At 40.2% G+C, this 22736-nt stretch overlaps 1 protein-coding gene across 5 annotated transcripts in view; it reads left to right on the top strand.

Annotated features, from left to right (window-relative positions):
• Positions 1-22736, top strand: part of cadpsa (Ca2+-dependent activator protein for secretion a) — a gene marked incomplete at its 5' end in the record, with an annotated part of 257936 nt that overhangs the window by 174977 nt on the left and 60223 nt on the right. For 4 of the 5 annotated variants that reach the window (XM_079265777.1, XM_079265776.1, XM_079265775.1 and 1 more), the window contains 3 exons: positions 5063-5204; positions 10120-10275; positions 11053-11200. In XM_079265777.1, the coding sequence (XP_079121903.1) occupies positions 5063-5204; positions 10120-10275; positions 11053-11200 (446 nt within the window). Of the gene's footprint in view, positions 1-5062; positions 5205-6438; positions 6574-10119; positions 10276-11052; positions 11201-22736 lie in introns of all 5 variants that reach the window. The other variant, XM_079265774.1, reaches the window with a different exon arrangement.

Here is a 22736-nt window from a genome sequence, read left to right as displayed (position 1 = left end):
GTGGTTTACGCTGTGACACGGTGGCGGTTAACGTTGTCACACACGGCTCAAATTGTGAAACAGTATCAGCTAGGCTAGGTTAAGGCAGTAAAACCACTTAGTTTGGGTTTAAAAAAATGGTTTGACCATATTTATACTACGTTAGAACTATTTTTACTATTAGACTAAACTATTAGAACCTACTTGAAACTGCTCACAGCCAGGTCTGTGGATTATCCGGGTCATCATTTGTGGAAAGAGGCATAGCAACATTTGTTTACATTGCAGTCGTTACAAACTATATGGTGCAAAAAAACAACCTAAATGACTTAGAAGTTGGTGAGCCCGGGCTGGTTTCACCAACTCATTCAACTATGCTTTCCCTAAAGGACTGCCATATGATTGTTTAGAAAGCTTTTTGTGATGTGATTGGTTAATGATTAAGAAGATGTTTCTTTAGCAATCTGTGTTTTTAGCGCCCAGTTCTATTATCATAATCAATCACAAAAATCAAGAGCATTTCCAATAAAGGTTTACAGCTGTTGTTCACTCTGCACTCCAATCACCCTGAAACATCCCTCAAATGTCTCTGAAATAATTCCCGTCAACGTGAGATGTCTACTTTAGGCCTGCAGCAGTTTACATACTGAACTATGTGTGTGTGTGTGTGTGTGTGTGCGTGTGCGTGTGTGTGTGTGTGAACAGGGCCAGGAGTGTCTGATTGAAGATAATAGTCAGGTCTTGATGCTGGTTGCTGCAGGCCAGCCATCTCACTAATGAACTGCATGCACTTGCCTGCAGGAACACTGTGGAGCTGTCCTTGGTCCTGTAAAGGAAACACTTCAGTGTTCACAATGCAGACTGGATCTGCGGGGCGCTAATTGTCTCTAAGGAATGCGTTCCCTTTTCAGTTCTTCGGTCGGGCGTCAAGGAGAAGGCAGAGCGTGGTCCACTCATTCGGCTGAGCAGAGATGACTGCAAGTAGCTTGTTATGCTCACTTGTTAGTGTCATCAAATTGCCCACCTTCTCATTTGCTACATATTGTCAATCATGTAAAAATGGCATTTGAAGTGCATTGCAGTGGACATAGCTACACAAGCCAGAAGTTAACAGAGGGAAGGTAAATCTACAGTGCTGGCAATAACACAGTGACTATGACAGACCCCTACTGTGTAAATGTCCTTATCTGCTACAAATTGAATCAATCATTTATTCAGATAGTCTCTTTGATGCAAGATACGGGCAAATAACCCTTTCCCATCACAGCAAAAATGTTCAAATGCTTGTCTCTGTAGTATTTATTCTAAATGTTCTTTCCATGAAAAACTACTGTTCAGGATTTCAACATTGATTTATTCACGTCTTAGATTGCATTGCGACATAATGACATTATTTTCTTTATAAATTTGATCTTTAACCTAAACCAGACTTCCTTAACCCCTGTATCAATTTTAAGGGATGAAACTGTCAACAAATCCTGTGAAAAAAACAACAACCATGCAAATCAACTCAACATTACTCAACTAAGAGAAATAGTGCTATCATAACTATTCTCAGTTATTGATTCATTTGTATTTGGTGCTCTGGTGAGTATTTGTGGCAGCAGGATGGTGTTTGTAGGCTTGAGTAAACATGTCACCAAGTGCAACACAGTGGCTCAGTGATGTGTTTATAATGGAGTTCTATGGCACAGTGGAAGAAGATCTCTGAGGCTTTGAAACCCACAAACTACTCTGTGTTTTAGTAACATCAGAATAAAGAAATAAATCTGTTACATGCCATAGTCATATTAACACAAGCAAAACAGCAATCATGAAAGTACCTTACTTACAGGTTTAGCCTTTGTGCTACTGTGTTAGCCTCTGTGCTGATGTTACTGTGTTAGCCTCTGTGCTGATGCTACTGTGTTAGCCTCTGTGCTGATGTTACTGTGTTAGCCTCTGTGCTGATGTTACTGTGTTAGCCTCTGTGCTGATGCTACTGTGTTAGCCTCTGTGCTGATGTTACTGTGTTAGCCTCTGTGCTGATGTTACTGTGTTAGCCTCTGTGCTGATGTTACTGTGTTAGCCTCTGTGCTGATGTTACTGTGTTAGCCTCTGTGCTGATGTTACTGTGTTAGCCTCTGTGCTGATGTTACTGTGTTAGCCTCTGTGCTGATGTTACTGTGTTAGCCTCTGTGCTGATGTTACTGTGTTAGCCTCTGTGCTGATGTTACTGTGTTAGCCTCTGTGCTGATGTTACTGTGTTAGCCTCTGTATTGATGTTACTGTGTTAGCCTCTGTATTGATGTTACTGTGTTAGCCTCTGTGCTGATGTTACTGTGTTAGCCTCTGTATTGATGTTACTGTGTTAGCCTCTGTGCTGATGTTACTGTGTTAGCCTCTGTATTGATGTTACTGTGTTAGCCTCTGTATTGATGTTACTGTGTTAGCCTCTGTGCTGATGTTACTGTGTTAGCCTCTGTATTGATGTTACTTTGTTAGCCTCTGTGCTGATGTTACTGTGTTAGCCTCTGTATTGATGTTACTGTGTTAGCCTCTGTGCTGATGTTACTGTGTTAGCCTCTGTATTGATGTTACTGTGTTAGCCTCTGTATTGATGTTACTGTGTTAGCCTCTGTGCTGATGTTACTGTGTTAGCCTCTGTATTGATGTTACTGTGTTAGCCTCTGTATTGATGTTACTGTGTTAGCCTCTGTATTGATGTTACTGTGTTAGCCTCTGTGCTGATGTTACTGTGTTAGCCTCTGTATTGATGTTACTGTGTTAGCCTCTGTATTGATGTTACTGTGTTAGCCTCTGTGCTGATGTTACTGTGTTAGCCTCTGTATTGATGTTACTGTGTTAGCCTCTGTATTGATGTTACTGTGTTAGCCTCTGTATTGATGTTACTGTGTTAGCCTCTGTATTGATGTTACTGTGTTAGCCTCTGTATTGATGTTACTGTGTTAGCCTCTGTATTGATGTTACTGTGTTAGCCTCTGTATTGATGTTACTGTGTTAGCCTCTGTATTGATGTTACTGTGTTAGCCTCTGTATTGATGTTACTGTGTTAGCCTCTGTGCTGATGTTACTGTGTTAGCCTCTGTATTGATGTTACTGTGTTAGCCTCTGTATTGATGTTACTGTGTTAGCCTCTGTATTGATGTTACTGTGTTAGCCTCTGTATTGATGTTACTGTGTTAGCCTCTGTATTGATGTTACTGTGTTAGCCTCTGTGCTGATGTTACTGTGTTAGCCTCTGTGCTGATGTTACTGTGTTAGCCTCTGTGCTGATGTTACTGTGTTAGCCTCTGTGCTGATGTTACTGTGTTAGCCTCTGTGCTGATGTTATTGTGTTAGCCGCTGTGCTGATGTTACTGTGTTAGCCTCTGTATTGATGTTACTGGGTTAGCCTTTGGATTAGCTTGCTGGGCAGCGGCTCTCCCATGTTCTTTGGCACAATGGGTGTGTGCTCGTTAACAATTTAACTTCCAGACTTCACTGTCGGTCCATTTTTCCAAGTATTTTCTTTTACGAGCTGTTGTCTATGTTTTTTGTCATCTGTTCTTTTCACGGCTAAAAAATGGCGAATGGTTGTGCTGCATGCAATTACTGTACACTTCGGTCACTCACGGCTCTTTTGCTGGGAGAGTACCGACTCTGAAATAGGAACTACAAACGTTTCTCAAAACTAAGATTGATCCGAGTTCTTGCGCTGTTGATACGTACAAATGGGGGTTCTTAGAGCCAGAGGGTCCATCTTCAGTACCAACATAAGACCCAGCAGGGCCCTCTCTGCCCACACAGTGTATCAAGCGCACACTTAAGTAAAGCGTATCATCACGGGTACATCTTTTCCACAGAAGGTCATCTGCTCTGTTGCCCCACAGCGGTGCACTTATGTAGCAGTAAATAGCCTTAGCACTAGACAGGCACCAAAGTCGGCTGCCATGCGAGGAGTTAATGAGGTCTAAAGCAGTGGTAGCTGGGCCACGGCGAGCCCTGCGAACACACTCCTGGACACAACACATCCAAGTGGACAGCAGCCGCTCAAGTGGCTAATTGGGAGCGTGGTAATCAGGGAACACAGCAAACATTGCACCTACTGTGTATCATCGACCTTGACTCCAATGCCAACACACACAAACACAGAGGGGGAGAGAAAAACAAAGAGAGAGAGGGGGAGAGGAAAAGCAGACACACTGCATGGAGCCGTGAGGCATCACATTAGCACACACTGGCCTCCATTTTATCTCCTGTGGTCTTTGTCAGTGTTGCCTTTTTACCAGTTGGGAGCCAGTGGAGACTTGGGGAAATGTGTGTGACGGGTTGGATTTAGAAATACCCCGAGACTCCATCCTTTTGTCTAGAAAGATTAAAAACTGAATGCGCTGTCGTACCTGCTAATGAAGCGCCAGAAACAACAACCTTTCCTGTCATTGTTCATTATCCCCGTCGAGGACAGGCCCTTTCTATTGTTTGTCTCACTGCCCTTCAAATGTATCTTGAAACCCAACATGCACGTGAACACATCAAAGTGTGAAAAGCCCCTTTGGGTCACAGTTTACACACATGAAACATGAACTGTTACGCTGCCCCTATGCTGACATCTATATTGATTGAATAAGAGATATGTCGGTTCTTGTCGACATTTGTCCATAATGCTGCAGAAGAAGAACCGCTAGAGCTGAAAATAACTGAGAAATTGGCTTGAACGGGAGCTGTTTTTTTCTGAGTGGATCCCCGTCCTGTTTATCTCTGCACAGGAGCACATGAAGCGCTTCACATTGCTGCCAATGGTTTCACACTATTCCACTGATCAACAGGTGGCAGTAAAGTGCTGACAGGGAGGACAGAAGAAGACTGCCAGCTCGTAAACAATTGATTTTGTTTTTAATGAGGAGTAAATTAATTCAAATCATTAGTTAGACCACAAGAGGCATTGTATGTGTTGTTGCTCACTGTGCTGTACATGTTCACTGACAGGGCGTCTATAACAAGACTGTCAGGACACTGCTCTTACTCGCCATTGCCTGCTATGTGCTTGGGTTTGCTTTGTCACTGCCGTGTCTTATTTCCTCCTTCTCATGCCCTCCCTCAGATAACCTGTGCAATGGGAAGTTCCACAGACACCTGCAGGACCTGTACGCCCCCCTGGTGGTGCGATATGTGGACCTGATGGAGTCCTCCATTGCTCAGTCCATTCACAGAGGCTTCGAAAGGGAATCCTGGGAACCTGTCAAGTAAGGATGCCTTTATTTACTTGACTTTGATCATCTTCACCTGTGTTGTGGAGACATTGTGTTGGATTAAGCACAGATTTAGCTTTGGTTTTGACTCCTTGAAACTGTCACCAGGTTCCCATTATAATAATATGGCCATTTATTCACAATTCATTGCAATGTGCAGGAAATAAACAGAAAACAAGAAAGAAGTCCTTGAACATCAACATACAGTATGTCGAAGCAGCCACAGCAACTCCACATGCAGCTAATGCATGAGGACTGTGTATGGATGACCCATAACCAGGTTACTATGTTCACCATAATTCAGGACATTGAGGATACGTGTTTCATACAGGACATGAGTGAGGATCTACACACTTGCATTGATTTTATTTTATTTTACTAATATTATATTTGAATTACCGTTGAGTTGAACAGTTGGCCTGTACAGAAATGAAGGGGGTGTTGCAGCACCCTCAGCACCCACATCCTGCACCGATGACTCGAAGGCATGTTGGTCGATTCATTGTCCACACTCAGTCTTCCTTTCTTCATAAACAAACAGAGACACATGGCTAATTATGCAAGGGGTGCAACTCGCTGTTGGGACAGCCTGTGGTATATTGAATGTAAGTTCACTGGTTGGTGTCATGCAGCGGTGATACTGTGATGCTCACTGAGAAAGAACGAGCTACTTGAGTTCTCTTCATGAACGCACATGGAAGGTTGTTTTCGATCCAGCGGTCTGATGTGTGGTGAAGTCCAGTAGTGTGGTCGGGTAAATTACCGAAGCATCAGTTCTGCAGCATCGGCATCTAGTGTACACGATGATCTGCCATTTATTACATAAAGATAACCTCTGATTGTGTTGTAGCGCCCGAACCCCCATATCTTCTCTCAGCTTAATGTTGAAGTTTGGAAACTCAACACAGTAACCTGCTGTTCCATGAACATTAAACTCTCGGGTGCATCTCTAATCAGCCAACAAACAGACTTTAAGTTAACCCTGGGTCCATAGAATGAGGCTGGCCAGGTGGGACAATGTGTTCATCAACAACACACCCAGAGGTCTATGATATGGTTCGGCTTCAAACCCGCCGTGCGCTGTATCATAAAGGATGCTCAGAGGTGTTTAACAAAATCAAGGAGTTCATCTTCTAATGTGTGACTTCTTCAGTTTGTTCCATTCTACAACTCATTTGCATGAACAATCTCTGTTTTCTGTCTTCTGTTGTTCCGTTTCTCTCCACAGGAGTAGAACAAGCACTCTGCCCAAAGTCCATCGCCAAATGCCCAAAGTACCAAATCTAACAGTGCCAAGTGTTAACCTCCCACAAATGCCCAGCTTCTCTGCACCCAGCTGGATGACAGCTAATTGTGACTCAGAGTGTGTACCCGCCACGTGCCGCCTGAGACATGCACACGTGTCCTTGGCATGAACGTGGCATCTGGCATTTGACCCCAAACATATCCAAAAGAGTTTTCTGTCTTTATCCAGCTGTATACGGTTCATACTCTAAATCAGTCCAAAAGTGCAGCATCTGTAATTTATCGCAATTTATACACATGATACATGACACATGATTTGTAATAATTTGAATTCATGAATGCCGAAACGTAACTAATTAAATGTAGAGCTGTAAGTATAATGTTCTTCCAAATAAATACTTAAGACAAAAAGAAGAGGCATAGAAGCATAACTAGGAAGTAGTACAAGTATTACGCAGGAAAACTTTAATAAAAATGAGCATTTAAGATGTTTATATTCTGTACTTTCTGAGATTTGAGGAGGATTGTTCCAAAGTTTAGGAGCTACATTGCCCAGTCATTTTAGCAGCTTTATAAATAAATACATGTTTAGTGGTATAAGCAATTTCACATTATTTATACGTTTTAACAGCCTCTGATTTCAGTGAGGCTTTCTATTAATATGTATGTGATCTTGTGAGTGCTATCATTAAAAGCACACTGCATATATCTGACAACTTGACACATCATCTACAGCACTTTGGAAACCGAAGTGAAACGCAGCAACTACGGGGATCAGAGGTGTAGCGCTGCAGCATCCTGCAGAGTGAGACGCTCTCACGCAGCACATCCGTCCCTATTCCCTCATCACAGAGTACACGGAGCAGGAGCTCTCATTGTTAGAGAGGAATGATGACAGCTGCATTTCAGCCTTCACTTTATATTTAGTAACTTACTCACTTCCCAAACAAAAGACAGCAGTAGAGAGAATAGACTTGTCTCATTTACGCTTTCCAAAATCAGGAGAGCTCAAAGAAAAAGCCGAAACTGGCTATCCAAGATGAGGAGTGCATACGTATAAATACTGAAGTGCCTGCATAGCTGTGGCAGTCTGTGGCCAATGTTGGGGGTTCATACAGGCTCAAGGCCACGTTCATGCCGACGCCCGACATGGTGCATGTGAATGGATGGAGAAGGCAGTGACTTAGAAAAGGAATCCCAACATATTCACTCATTCATGATGTTTCTCTTTCTGGACTGGAAAGATGCAAAAGCACAACAAGGAAACCAACCCAGTATGTTTCGTGTAGAAACATGTTCTAACGACATCAATAAGACAACTGGGGTTAGTGGGATTGTCATTATTTTTGAATATTTTTCATAAACCAAAATATTTCAAATTTCTGAAGTGGCTTGATTCCAAATTCAGAGCATGGTTATGAACTTGCATCTTTTCAGATATTTCCAGTCCAGATCCCAGCTCCCTTATGTTGTAGAAGCCTGGTCTCTCACTACCTGATGGTGGAGGGGGGGGGGGGCAGCTCCCTGATGTTGTAGAAGCCTGGCTTCTCACTACCTGATGGTGGAGGGGGGGGGGGGGGGGGGGGGGCAGCTCCCTGATGTTGTAGAAGCCTGGCTTCTCACTACCTGATGGTGGAGGGGGGGGGGGGGGGCAGCTCCCTGATGTTGTAGAAGCCTGGTCTCTCACTACCTGATGGTGGAGGGGGGGGGGCAGCTCCCTGATGTTGTAGAAGCCTGGCTTCTCACTACCTGATGGTGGAGGGGGGGGGGGGGGCAGCTCATGTTGTAGAAGCCTGGTCTCTCACTACCTGATGGTGGAGGGGGGGGGGGGGCAGCTCCCTGATGTTGTAGAAGCCTGGCTTCTCACTACCTGATGGTGGAGGGGGGGGGGGGGGCAGCTCCCTGATGTTGTAGAAGCCTGGCTTCTCACTACCTGATGGTGGAGGGGGGGGGGCAGCTCATGTTGTAGAAGCCTGGTCTCTCACTACCTGATGGTGGAGGGGGGGGGGGGCAGCTCCCTGATGTTGTAGAAGCCTGGCTTCTCACTACCTGATGGTGGAGGGGGGGGCAGCTCATGTTGTAGAAGCCTGGTCTCTCACTACCTGATGGTGGAGGGGGGGGGGCAGCTCATGTTGTAGAAGCCTGGTCTCTCACTACCTGATGGTGGAGGGGGGGGGGGGCAGCTCATGTTGTAGAAGCCTGGTCTCTCACTACCTGATGGTGGAGGGGGGGGGGGGGCAGCTCCCTGATGTTGTAGAAGCCTGGTCTCTCACTACCTGATGGTGGAGGGGGGGGGCAGCTCATGTTGTAGAAGCCTGGTCTCTCACTACCTGATGGTGGAGGGGGGGGGGCAGCTCATGTTGTAGAAGCCTGGTCTCTCACTACCTGATGGTGGAGGGGGGGGGGGGGCAGCTCATGTTGTAGAAGCCTGGTCTCTCACTACCTGATGGTGGAGGGGGGGGGGGGCAGCTCATGTTGTAGAAGCCTGGTCTCTCACTACCTGATGGTTTAGGGGCCCTTTGAGTCTGAACTCTCCCCACACTGGTTCAGTCTGCTCGGACTGGGTGCAGTTTAGTGCTGTAAGAGGAAGTGATGGTCTTAATGAAGCTGCTAACAAACTGTTAACAAACTGAGGCTTCCCACCCGTCCAGGAGAAGCTGGACTCTAAATGCAGCAAAAGTCTAGGAAACGACCGGATCTTACAAAAAGTACAAATGTTCTGGAAATGAATGAATTGGATTTTATCTGCAGACAAGAAAGTTTCATAACAGAGTTTGATGGCTCTTCCATTTCAAAATACCCTGAACACCATCTCTTTGACTAAGTGGGAAGCCGGAACGTATCCAGTGAAGAAGTTCCTTCCTTCCTTCCTTCCTTCCTTCCTTCCTTCCTTCCTTCCTTCCTTCCTACATTGTTTTCTAACAGTAAACAAAATACACATTGCAAACAGTATGTCATTGTTATTTTTTGTCTGAGCACAAACTATGGCGTGTCTCTGTGTGTTCTCTACCACTCACACATACAGTCCAGCCCTCAGCCAAGTAGAACAATCAAACTCTGCTTCTACATGAAGTCACTGGTATTAATAATCCATTGATAGAATATACAATAGCACAACAGTCACAGGGGACATTTTTCTAAAATTTAGTACTTTTACTTTAATACTTAAAGTACATTTTCCTGATTACATCATTTTACTTTAACATGTAACACTGTCAATGCAGTACTTTTACTTACCGCGTATCTTGTACAATGTGCTATCAGGAGTACAGTAGAATGTGAATACTCCATCGCTGATGTTTTATCACTGAAGTAAACTCAAGGAAGCAGCTGTTCCAGGATCTGCTGCTCATCCTCTCATTATGTCTCCTGGAGAAGGGACGTGTGATTATGTTCACTACTGTAGATGCACTTTAGTGTTGCTTCAAAATAAGTAGGAAAAAACACATGATTTCCGAGTGTCCTTTCTTACAATAGTTGAAATAATTACTATCACTGTAAGTTAATTAAAACATGCATGAGACATTGTAGTCTCTATCTAATCAACCTGATTAATGCGAGCTGTAGAAGTAGCCATTCAAGCATCTGCTGTAGAAGCAGCATCATCGTTCGCCCCTTTTCAAAGCTTGATCTAACTGCTGACTTGTGACCTGTGGCCCTGCAGTCATGGCTCTGGGACTTCGGAGGATCTCTTCTGGAAGCTGGATGCTCTGCAGACCTTCATCAGAGATCTCCACTGGCCAGAGGAGGAGTTTGGCAAACACCTGGAGACCCGACTGAAGCTGATGTCCAGCGACATGATCGAATCATGTGTGAAACGGTAAGATACTGTTTGAACACACATGGGTTATGGATCATGTGGATGTAGATGTAGTGATGTGGGATTTGTGGTGAACTGGGTCTCAAAACATCTACAGTGAGCTGGTAAGAAACACTGGGACCAACAGGGTTTGTATCTTCAAACTAAGGAAGTGCTGAGTGACACTGAGGTTGAGAGGGAAAGAAGAGGATTCGACTGACACGTCTGATGCTTAGGGCTAGCAAGTAGTAAATGCTATTACTTTGGAAATGAGCAATTAGTGTAGAATGTTCTACTTTACTGAGAATAAACTCATCCCTGCTGATTATGACTGCACTTCAGAGACCATCAGCCCGGCACACTTAACAGCATTAAAACAATGCAATCTAATGCATTGGTGGGGGGGTTGCTTCTGGTACGTGAGACATTGTGAGACATTGAGGATGAGTCAGGAAGTCCAGTGTGAGTGTCAGAGCCATAAATGTGAAGGCTTATCAGATGCCAGAACACTGCACATAGATTTTACAAACCAGTCGACAGTAAAAATATGCATTTTAGGTTTCAGCAAACCGCGGATTCACAGGGTTGTCCGTCCGCCGCGTGCATTCTCGTGAACGTGATATCTAACGCTGAGAGTGTGGAGAAGGCTTTCTGAACAGCGTTCAGCGCTTCATGTGTGGAAATAGGATTGAACATGTTATTTATTGAGGGTGTTGGTGGGTTGTGGGACTCCTGTAGTACTCATGACCTTAGTGTTTCTAAAACCCTACATCTGTTTATTTCTATGCCTCTCTGAAGGACACGGGCAGCGTTTGAGGCCAAGCTCCAGAAGAGCAGCCGGGCCACAGACTTCCGCGTGCCACAGTCCATCTGCACCATGTTCAACGTCATGGTGGATGCCAAGGCCCAGTCAGCCAAGCTGTGTGCTGTAGACCTGGGGCAGGAGGTATGCCCATGAACATTCATCTTCTTTAAGAGAGAGGCAGCCCTGTTTCAGAGGAAGTAATTGTGTCTTACTTAAAAGTTTAAGCCTGCCACCGAGTCCTGATGGACATCAAGCAGGTTCCATGTTTGAAGCTCACATCATTCAGAGATCATCACGTTGGGTGATGTGTGTGTCTGCTGTGAATGGCCTTGGCGGATGAAGGAGGGAAAGTCTTTTTTTATTGATTTTCTCTCTGTTACTTAACTTCAGTTTTTCTTTGTCTCTTGCTTTTTCTTTGCAGTATTCACATCATTTAAATTGTATGTCGCCTTTATCTGTCGCCTTCTCTGCTGCTTTCCCTCCTCTCTGTCTTGTGAAAGTTTGTTAGAGACTGGGTAAGTGTGGCTATGAATTCAATTGAAATCTCACCCTCCAGTTCCCAAATGTATAATTAGTCCTCACTTTCCCTCTCTGTCTTCCTCCACTTGAATTGTTTGGGCCATTAGCATATGTGTAGCTAGTATTGAATATACATGGGGTAGAAGTGAGAGATCTCATATTTCACAGAGTCTCGAGACTGATACCAATTGCTGACAATGAATTAATTATTGCGAAGTCCTTCACTGTTCTGTTGGTGCTACGAGGCAAAACAAAAGGATTCCTCGCAGTAATGCTGCTCCTGGGTTTCCATGACAGCAGTTCTTTAGCAGAAGTAATCATCCCCTCGTCCTTCACTGAGCTCTGCAACACGGGAGGACCAGGAGGCTCTTTAGAACCATCATTCACCCAGTGGCGGGCCGTGCATGTTATACCTGGGCCTTCACTGCTGTCCTGCAGCTGAAACACAGCGACAAAAATCTTCATAAACACAAGTTGTACAAATAATAATATATAAACAAGCATATTAAAGCTACTGCAGATGTAAAAACAAACACATTTAACTTACCAGAGCTGCTGTTCACTATTTAAAGACAAAGTGCATCCTCCTTTCTTTGTTAAGAAAGAGTTTAATCTCACGGTTGTTCAGTACATCCGTGTGTTTTAGTTCCAGTAAGAAGTCATTCTCCATTCATGGACGCCAGTGAAGACAGTGGAGCCTCCCCAGTTGTATTTCTACTACATTCATATACACCACTACATTCATATACACCACTACATTAATTTACACCACTACATTAATTTACACCACTACATTCATATACACCACTACATTCATATACACCACTACATTCATTTACACCACTACATTCATTTACACCACTACATTCATTTACACCACTACATTCATTTACACCACTACATTCATTTACACCACTACATTCACTTACACCACTACATTCATATACACCACTACATTCATATACACCACTACATTAATTTACACCACTACATTCACTTACACCACTACATTCATTTACACCACAACATTAATTTACACCACTACATTCATATACACCACTACATTCATTTACACCACAACATTCATTTACAGCACAACATTCATATACACCACTACATTCATTTACACCACTACATTCACTTACACCACAACATTAATTTACACCACTACATTAATTTACACCACAACATTAATTTACACCACTACATTAATTTACACCACTACATTCATATACACCACTACATTCATATACACCACTACATTCATATACACCACAACATTCATATACACCACTACATTCACATACACCACTACATTCATTTACACCACTACATTAATTTACACCACAACATTCATTTACACCACTACATTCACTTACACCACTACATTCAATTACACCACTACATTCATATACACCACAACATTCATTTACACCACTACAATCACTTACACCACTACATTCATTTACACCACTACATTCATATACATCACTACATTCATTTACACCACTACATTCATTTACACCACAACATTAATTTACACCACTACATTCATTTACACCACTCCATTCATTTACACCACTCCATTCATTTACACCACTACATTCATTTACACCACTACATTCACTTACACCACTACATTCACTTACACCACTACATTCATTTACACCACTACATTCATATACACCACTACATTAATTTACACCACTACATTCACTTACACCACTACATTCATTTACACCACAACATTAATTTACACCACTACATTCATATACACCACTACATTCATTTACACCACAACATTCATTTACAGCACAACATTCATATACACCACTACATTCATTTACACCACTACATTCACTTACACCACAACATTAATTTACACCACTACATTCATTACACCACAACATTAATTTACACCACTACATTCATTTACACCACTACATTCATATACACCACTACATTCATTTACACCACAACATTAATTTACACCACTACATTCATATACACCACTACATTCATATACATCACAACATTCATATACACCACTACATTCACATACACCACTACATTCATTTACACCACTACATTAATTTACACCACAACATTCATTTACAGCACTACATTCACTTACACCACTACATTCATTTACACCACTACATTCATATACACCACAACATTCATTTACACCACTACAATCACTTACACCACTACATTCATTTACACCACTACATTCATATACATCACTACATTCATTTACACCACTACATTCATTTACACCACAACATTAATTTACACCACTACATTCATTTACACCACTACATTCATATACACCACTACATTAATTTACACCACAACATTAATTTACATCACTACATTCATATACACCACTACATTCATATACACCACTACATTCATACACACCACTACATTCACATACACCACTACATTCATTTACACCACAACATTCATTTACACCACTACATTCACTTACACCACTACATTCATTTACACCACTACATTCATATACACCACAACATTAATTTACACCACTACATTCACATACACCACTACATTAATTTACACCACTACATTCAGTTACACCACTACATTCACATACACCACTACATTAATTTACACCACAACATTAATTTACACCACTACATTCATATACACCACTACATTAATTTACACCACTACATTCACTTACACCACTACATTCATTTACACCACTACATTCAGTTACACCACTACATTCACATACACCACTACATTCATATACACCACTACATTCATTTACACCACAACATTCATTTACACCACTACATTCATATACACCACTACATTCACATACACCACTACATTCATTTACACCACAACATTCATTTACACCACTACATTCATTTACACCACTACATTCATATACACCACTACATTCATATACACCACAACATTCATTTACACCACAACATTCATTTACACTACTACATTAATTTACACCACTACATTCATTTACACCACAACATTCATTTTCACCACTACATTCATTTACACCACAACATTCATTTTCACCACTACATTCATATACACCACTACATTCATATACACCACAACATTCATACACACCACTACATTCATATACACCACAACATTCATACACACCACTACATTCACTTACACCACTACATTCATTTACACCACTACATTCATATACACCACAACATTCACTTACACCACTACATTCACTTACACCACTACATTCATTTACACCACTACATTCACTTACACCACTACATTCATATACACCACTACATTCATTTACACCACAACATTCATTTACACCACTACATTCATTTACACCACTACATTCACTTACACCACTACATTCATATACACCACTACATTCATTTACACCACAACATTCATTTACACCACTACATTCATATACACCACTACATTCACATACACCACTACATTCATTTACACCACTACATTCACTTACACCACTACATTCATTTACACCACTACATGCAGTTACACCACTACATTCACTTACACCACTACATTCATATACACCACTACATTCATTTACACCACAACATTCATTTACACTACTACATTCATATACAACACTACATTCACATACACCACTACATGCATTTACACCACAACATTCATTTACACCACTACATTCATTTACACCACTACATTTATATACACCACTACATTCATATACACCACTACATTCATTTACACCACAACATTCATTTACACCACTACATTCATTTACACCACTACATTTATATACACCACTACATTCATTTACACCACTACATTCACTTACACCACTACATTAATTTACACCACTACATGCAGTTACACCACTACATTCACTTACACCACTACATTCATATACACCACTACATTCATTTACACCACAACATTCATTTACACCACTACATTCACATACACCACTACATTCACATACACCACTACATTCATTTACACCACAACATTCATTTACACCACTACATTCATTTACACCACTACATTTATATACACCACTACATTCACATACACCACTACATTCATTTACACCACAACATTCATTTACACCACAACATTAATTTACACCACTACATTAATTTACACCACTACATTCATTTACACCACAACATTCAGTTACACCACTACATTCATATACACCACAACATTCATTTACACCACTACATTCATTTACACCACTACATTCAGTTACACCACTACATTCATTTACACCACTACATTCATTTACACCACAACATTCATTTACACCACTACATTCATTTACACCACTACATTTATATACACCACTACATTCATATACACCACTACATTCATTTACAGCACAACATTCATTTACACCACTACATTCATTTACACCACTACATTTATATACACCACTACATTCATTTACACCACTACATTCACTTACACCACTACATTCATTTACACCACTACATGCAGTTACACCACTACATTCACTTACACCACTACATTCATATACACCACTACATTCATTTACACCACAACATTCATTTACACCACTACATTCATATACACCACTACATTCACATACACCACTACATTCATTTACACCACAACATTCATTTACACCACTACATTCATTTACACCACTACATTTATATACACCACTACATTCACATACACCACTACATTCATTTACACCACAACATTCATTTACACCACAACATTCATTTACACTACTACATTAATTTACACCACTACATTCATTTACACCACAACATTCAGTTACACCACTACATTCATATACACCACAACATTCATTTACACCACTACATTCATTTACACCACTACATTCAGTTACACCACTACATTCATTTACACCACTACATTCACTTACACCACTACATTCATATACACCACTACATTCACATACACCACTACATTCATTTACACCACAACATTCATTTACACCACTACATTCATATACACCACTACATTCATATACACCACTACATTCATTTACACCACAACATTCATTTATACCACTACATTCAGGTACACCACTACATTCATTTACACCACAACATTCATTTACACCACAACATTCATTTACACCACTACATTCATTTACACCACTACATTCATTTACACCACAACATTAATTTTCACCACTACATTCATATACACCACAACATTCATTTACAGCACTACATTCATTTACACCACTACATTCATATTCACCACAACATTCATTTACACCACTACATTCATATACACCACTACATTCATATACACCACAACATTCATTTACACCACTACATTCATTTACACCACTACATTCATATTCACCACAACATTCATTTACACCACTACATTCATATACACCACTACATTCATATACACCACAACATTCATTTACACCACTACATTAATTTACACCACTACATTCAGTTACACCACTACATTAATTTACACCACTACATTCATTTACACCACTACATTCATATACACCACAACATTCATATACACCACAACATTCATTTACACCACTACATTCATGTACACCACTACATTCATATACACCACAACATTCATTTACACCACAACATTCATATACACCACAACATTCATATACACCACTACATTCATTTACACCACTACATTCATATACACCACTACATTCATTTACACCACTACATTCACTTACACCACTACATTCACTTACACCACTACATTCATTTACACCACTACATTCATTTACACCACTACATTCACTTACACCACAACATTAATTTACACCACTACATTCATATACACCACTACATTCATATACACCACAACATTCATACACACCACTACATTCATTTACACCACTACATTCATTTACACCACAACATTCATTTACACCACTACATTCACTTACACCACTACATTCATTTACACCACTACATTCATATACACCACAACATTCACTTACACCACTACATTCACATACACCACTACATTCATTTACACCACTACATTCAGTTACACCACTACATTCACATACACCACTACATTCATTTACACCACAACATTAATTTACACCACTACATTCATATACACCACAACATTCATACACACCACTACATTCATTTACACCACTACATTCATTTACACCACAACATTCATTTACACCACTACATTCACTTACACCACTACATTCATTTACACCACTACATTCATATACACCACAACATTCACTTACACCACTACATTCACATACACCACTACATTAATTTACACCACTACATTCAGTTACACCACTACATTCACATACACCACTACATTCATTTACACCACAACATTAATTTACACCACTACATTCATATACACCACTACATTAATTTACACCACTACATTCACTTACACCACTACATTCATTTACACCACTACATTCACTTACACCACAACATTCATACACACCACTACATTCACATACACCACTACATTCATTTACACCACTACATTCATTTACACCACAACATTCATTTACACCACTACATTCACTTACACCACTACATTCATTTACACCACTACATGCAGTTACACCACTACATTCACTTACACCACTACATTCATATACACCACTACATTCATTTACACCACTACATTCACTTACACCACTACATTCATATACACCACTACATTCATTTACACCACAACATTCATTTACACCACTACATTCATTTACACCACTACATTCACTTACACCACTACATTCATTTACACCACTACATGCAGTTACACCACTACATTCACTTACACCACTACATTCATATACACCACTACATTAATTTACACCACAACATTCATTTACACCACTACATTCATATACACCACTACATTCACATACACCACTACATTCATATACACCACTACATTCACATACACCACAACATTCATTTACACCACTACATTCATTTACACCACTACATTTATATACACCACTACATTCATATACACCACTACATTCATTTACACCACTACATTCACTTACACCACTACATTCATATACACCACTACATTCATTTACACCACAACATTCATTTACACCACTACATTCATATACACCACTACATTCACATACACCACTACATTCATTTACACCACAACATTCATTTACACCACTACATTCATTTACACCACTACATTCATATACACCACTACATTCATTTACACCACTACATTCATATACACCACTACATTCACATACACCACTACATTAATTTACACCACAACATTCATTTACACCACTACATTCATTTACACCACTACATTTATATACACCACTACATTCACATACACCACTACATTCATTTACACCACAACATTCATTTACACCACAACATTCATTTACACCACTACATTAATTTACACCACTACATTCATTTACACCACAACATTCAGTTACACCACTACATTCATATACACCACAACATTCATTTACACCACTACATTCATTTACACCACTACATTCAGTTACACCACTACATTAATTTACACCACTACATTCATTTACACCACTACATTCATATACACCACTACATTCATATACACCACAACATTCATTTACACCACAACATTTATATACACCACAACATTCATTTACACCACAACATTCATTTACACCACTACATTCATATACACCACTACATTCATATACACCACTACATTCATTTACACCACAACATTCATTTACACCACTACATTCAGGTGCACCACTACATTTATTTACACCACAACATTCATTTATACCACTACATTAATTTACACCACTACATTCATTTACACCACAACATTAATTTTCACCACTACATTCATATACACCACAACAGTCATTTACACCACTACATTCATTTACACCACTACATTCATATTCACCACAACATTCATTTACACCACTACATTCATATACACCACTACATTCATATACACCACAACATTCATTTACACCACTACATTCATTTACACCACTACATTCAGTTACACCACTACATTAATTTACACCACTACATTCATTTACACCACTACATTCATATACACCACAACATTCATATACACCACAACATTCATTTACACCACTACATTCATATACACCACTACATTCATATACACCACAACATTCATTTACACCACAACATTCATATACACCACTACATTAATTTACACCACTGCATTCATATACACCACTCCATTCATTTACACCACTCCATTCATTTACACCACTACATTCATATACACCACTACATTCATTTACACCACTACATTCACTTACACCACAACATTAATTTACACCACTACATTCATTTACACCACTACATTCATATACACCACTACATTCACATACACCACTACATTCACATACACCACTACATTAATTTACACCACTACATTCATATACACCACTACATTCATTTACACCACAACATTAATTTACACCACTACATTCATATACACCACTACATTCATATACACCACAACATTCATACACACCACTACATTCATTTACACCACTACATTCATTTACACCACAACATTCATTTACACCACTACATTCACTTACACCACTACATTAATTTACACCACTACATTCATATACACCACAACATTCACTTACACCACTACATTCATTTACACCACTACATTCAGTTACACCACTACATTCACATACACCACTACATTAATTTACACCACAACATTAATTTACACCACTACATTCATATACACCACTACATTAATTTACACCACTACATTCACTTACACCACTACATTCATTTACACCACTACATTCACTTACAACACTACATTCATATACACCACTACATTCATTTACACCACTACATTCATTTACACCACTACATTCACTTACACCACAACATTCATTTACACCACTACATTCATATACACCACTACATTCACATACACCACTACATTCATTTACACCACTACATTCACTTACACCACTACATTCATTTACACCACTACATGCAGTCACACCACTACATTCACTTACACCACTACATTCATATACACCACTACATTCATTTACACCACAATATTCATTTACACCACTACATTCATATACACCACAACATTCATTTACACCACTACATTTATATACACCACTACATTCATTTACACCACTACATTCATTTACACCACTACATTCAGTTACACCACTACATTCATTTACACCACAACATTCATTTACACCACAACATTCATTTACACCACTACATTAATTTACACCACTACATTCATTTACACCACAACATTAATTTTCACCACTACATTCATTTACACCACAACATTAATTTTCACCACTACATTCATTTACACCACTACATTCAGTTACACCACTACATTCATTTACACCACAACATTCATTTACACCACAACATTCATTTACACCACTACATTAATTTACACCACTACATTCATTTACACCACAACATTAATTTTCACCACTACATTCATATACACCACAACATTCATATACACCACTACATTCATATACACCACTACATTCATATACACCACTACATTAATTTACACCACAACATTCATTTACACCACTACATTCAGTTACACCACTACATTCATTTACACCACAACATTCATTTACACCACTACATTAATTTACACCACTACATTCATTTACACCACAACATTAATTTTCACCACTACATTCATATACACCACAACATTCATTTACACCACTACATTCATTTACACCACTACATTCATATTCACCACAACATTCAGTTACACCACTACATTCATATACACCACAACATTCATTTACACCACTACATTCAGTTACACCACTACATTCATTTACACCACTACATTCATTTACACCACTACATTCATATACACCACTACATTCATATACACCACAACATTCATTTACACCACAACATTCATATACACCACAACATTCATTTACACCACTACATTCATATACACCACTACAGTCATATACACCACAACATTCATTTACACCACAACATTCATATACACCACTACATTCATATACACCACTACATTCATATACACCACAACATTCATATACACCACAACATTCATTTACACCACTCCATTCATTTACACCACTACATTCATATACACCACTACATTAATTTACACCACTACATTCACTTACACCACTACATTCACTTACACCACTACATTCATTTACACCACTACATTCATATACACCACTACAGATAAATAGTGCAATGACCGCATACTTTGATTACTTTGATAACTGAGACATGGATTCATTTATGGTTTTGCATCTCCATTTAACAGATATAATAGTACTGAGTTCTGTGCTTTGCTAAAATGTGTGTTTGTTCAACTTTACTGTACACCTCGGCCTCTCATCTTCTCACCCTCTCATCCTCTCACCCTCTCACCTTCTCACCCTCTCATCCGCTCACCCTCTCATCCTCACATTCTCATCCGCTCATCCTCTCACCCTCTCATCATCTCATCCGCTCATCCTCTCACCCTCTCACCTTCTCATCCTCTCATCCGCTCACCCTCTCACCCTCTCACCCTCTCACCTTCTCATCCTCTCACCCTCTCATCCTCTCATCTGCTCACCCTCTCATCCTCTCATCCTCTCACCCTCTCATCCGCTCATCCTCTCACCTTCTCATCATCTCATCCTCTCACCCTCTCATCCTCTCATCTGCTCACCCTCTCATCCGCTCACCCTCTCATTCGCTCACCTTCTCACCCTCTCATCCTCTCACCTTCTCATCCTCTCACCCTCTCACCCTCTCACCTTCTCATCCTCTCACCCTCTCATCCGCTCATCCTCTCACCTTCTCACCCTCTCATCCTCTCACCTTCTCATCCTCTCACCCTCTCACCTTCTCACCCTCTCACCTTCTCATCCTCTCACCCTCTCATCCTCTCACCTTCTCACCCTCTCATCCTCTCACCTTCTCACCCTCTCACCCTCTCACCCTCTCATCCTCTCACCCTCTCACCGTCTCACCCTCTCACCTTCTCATCCTCTCACCCTCTCATCCGCTCATCCTCTTACCTTCTCATCGTCTCATCCTCTCACCCTCTC

This window comes from Melanostigma gelatinosum (assembly GCF_949748355.1).
Source record: "Melanostigma gelatinosum genome assembly, chromosome: 3".
In the NCBI taxonomy this organism is placed as follows: Eukaryota; Metazoa; Chordata; class Actinopteri; order Perciformes; family Zoarcidae; genus Melanostigma; species Melanostigma gelatinosum.
This window is presented reverse-complemented; position numbering and strand designations above follow the sequence as displayed.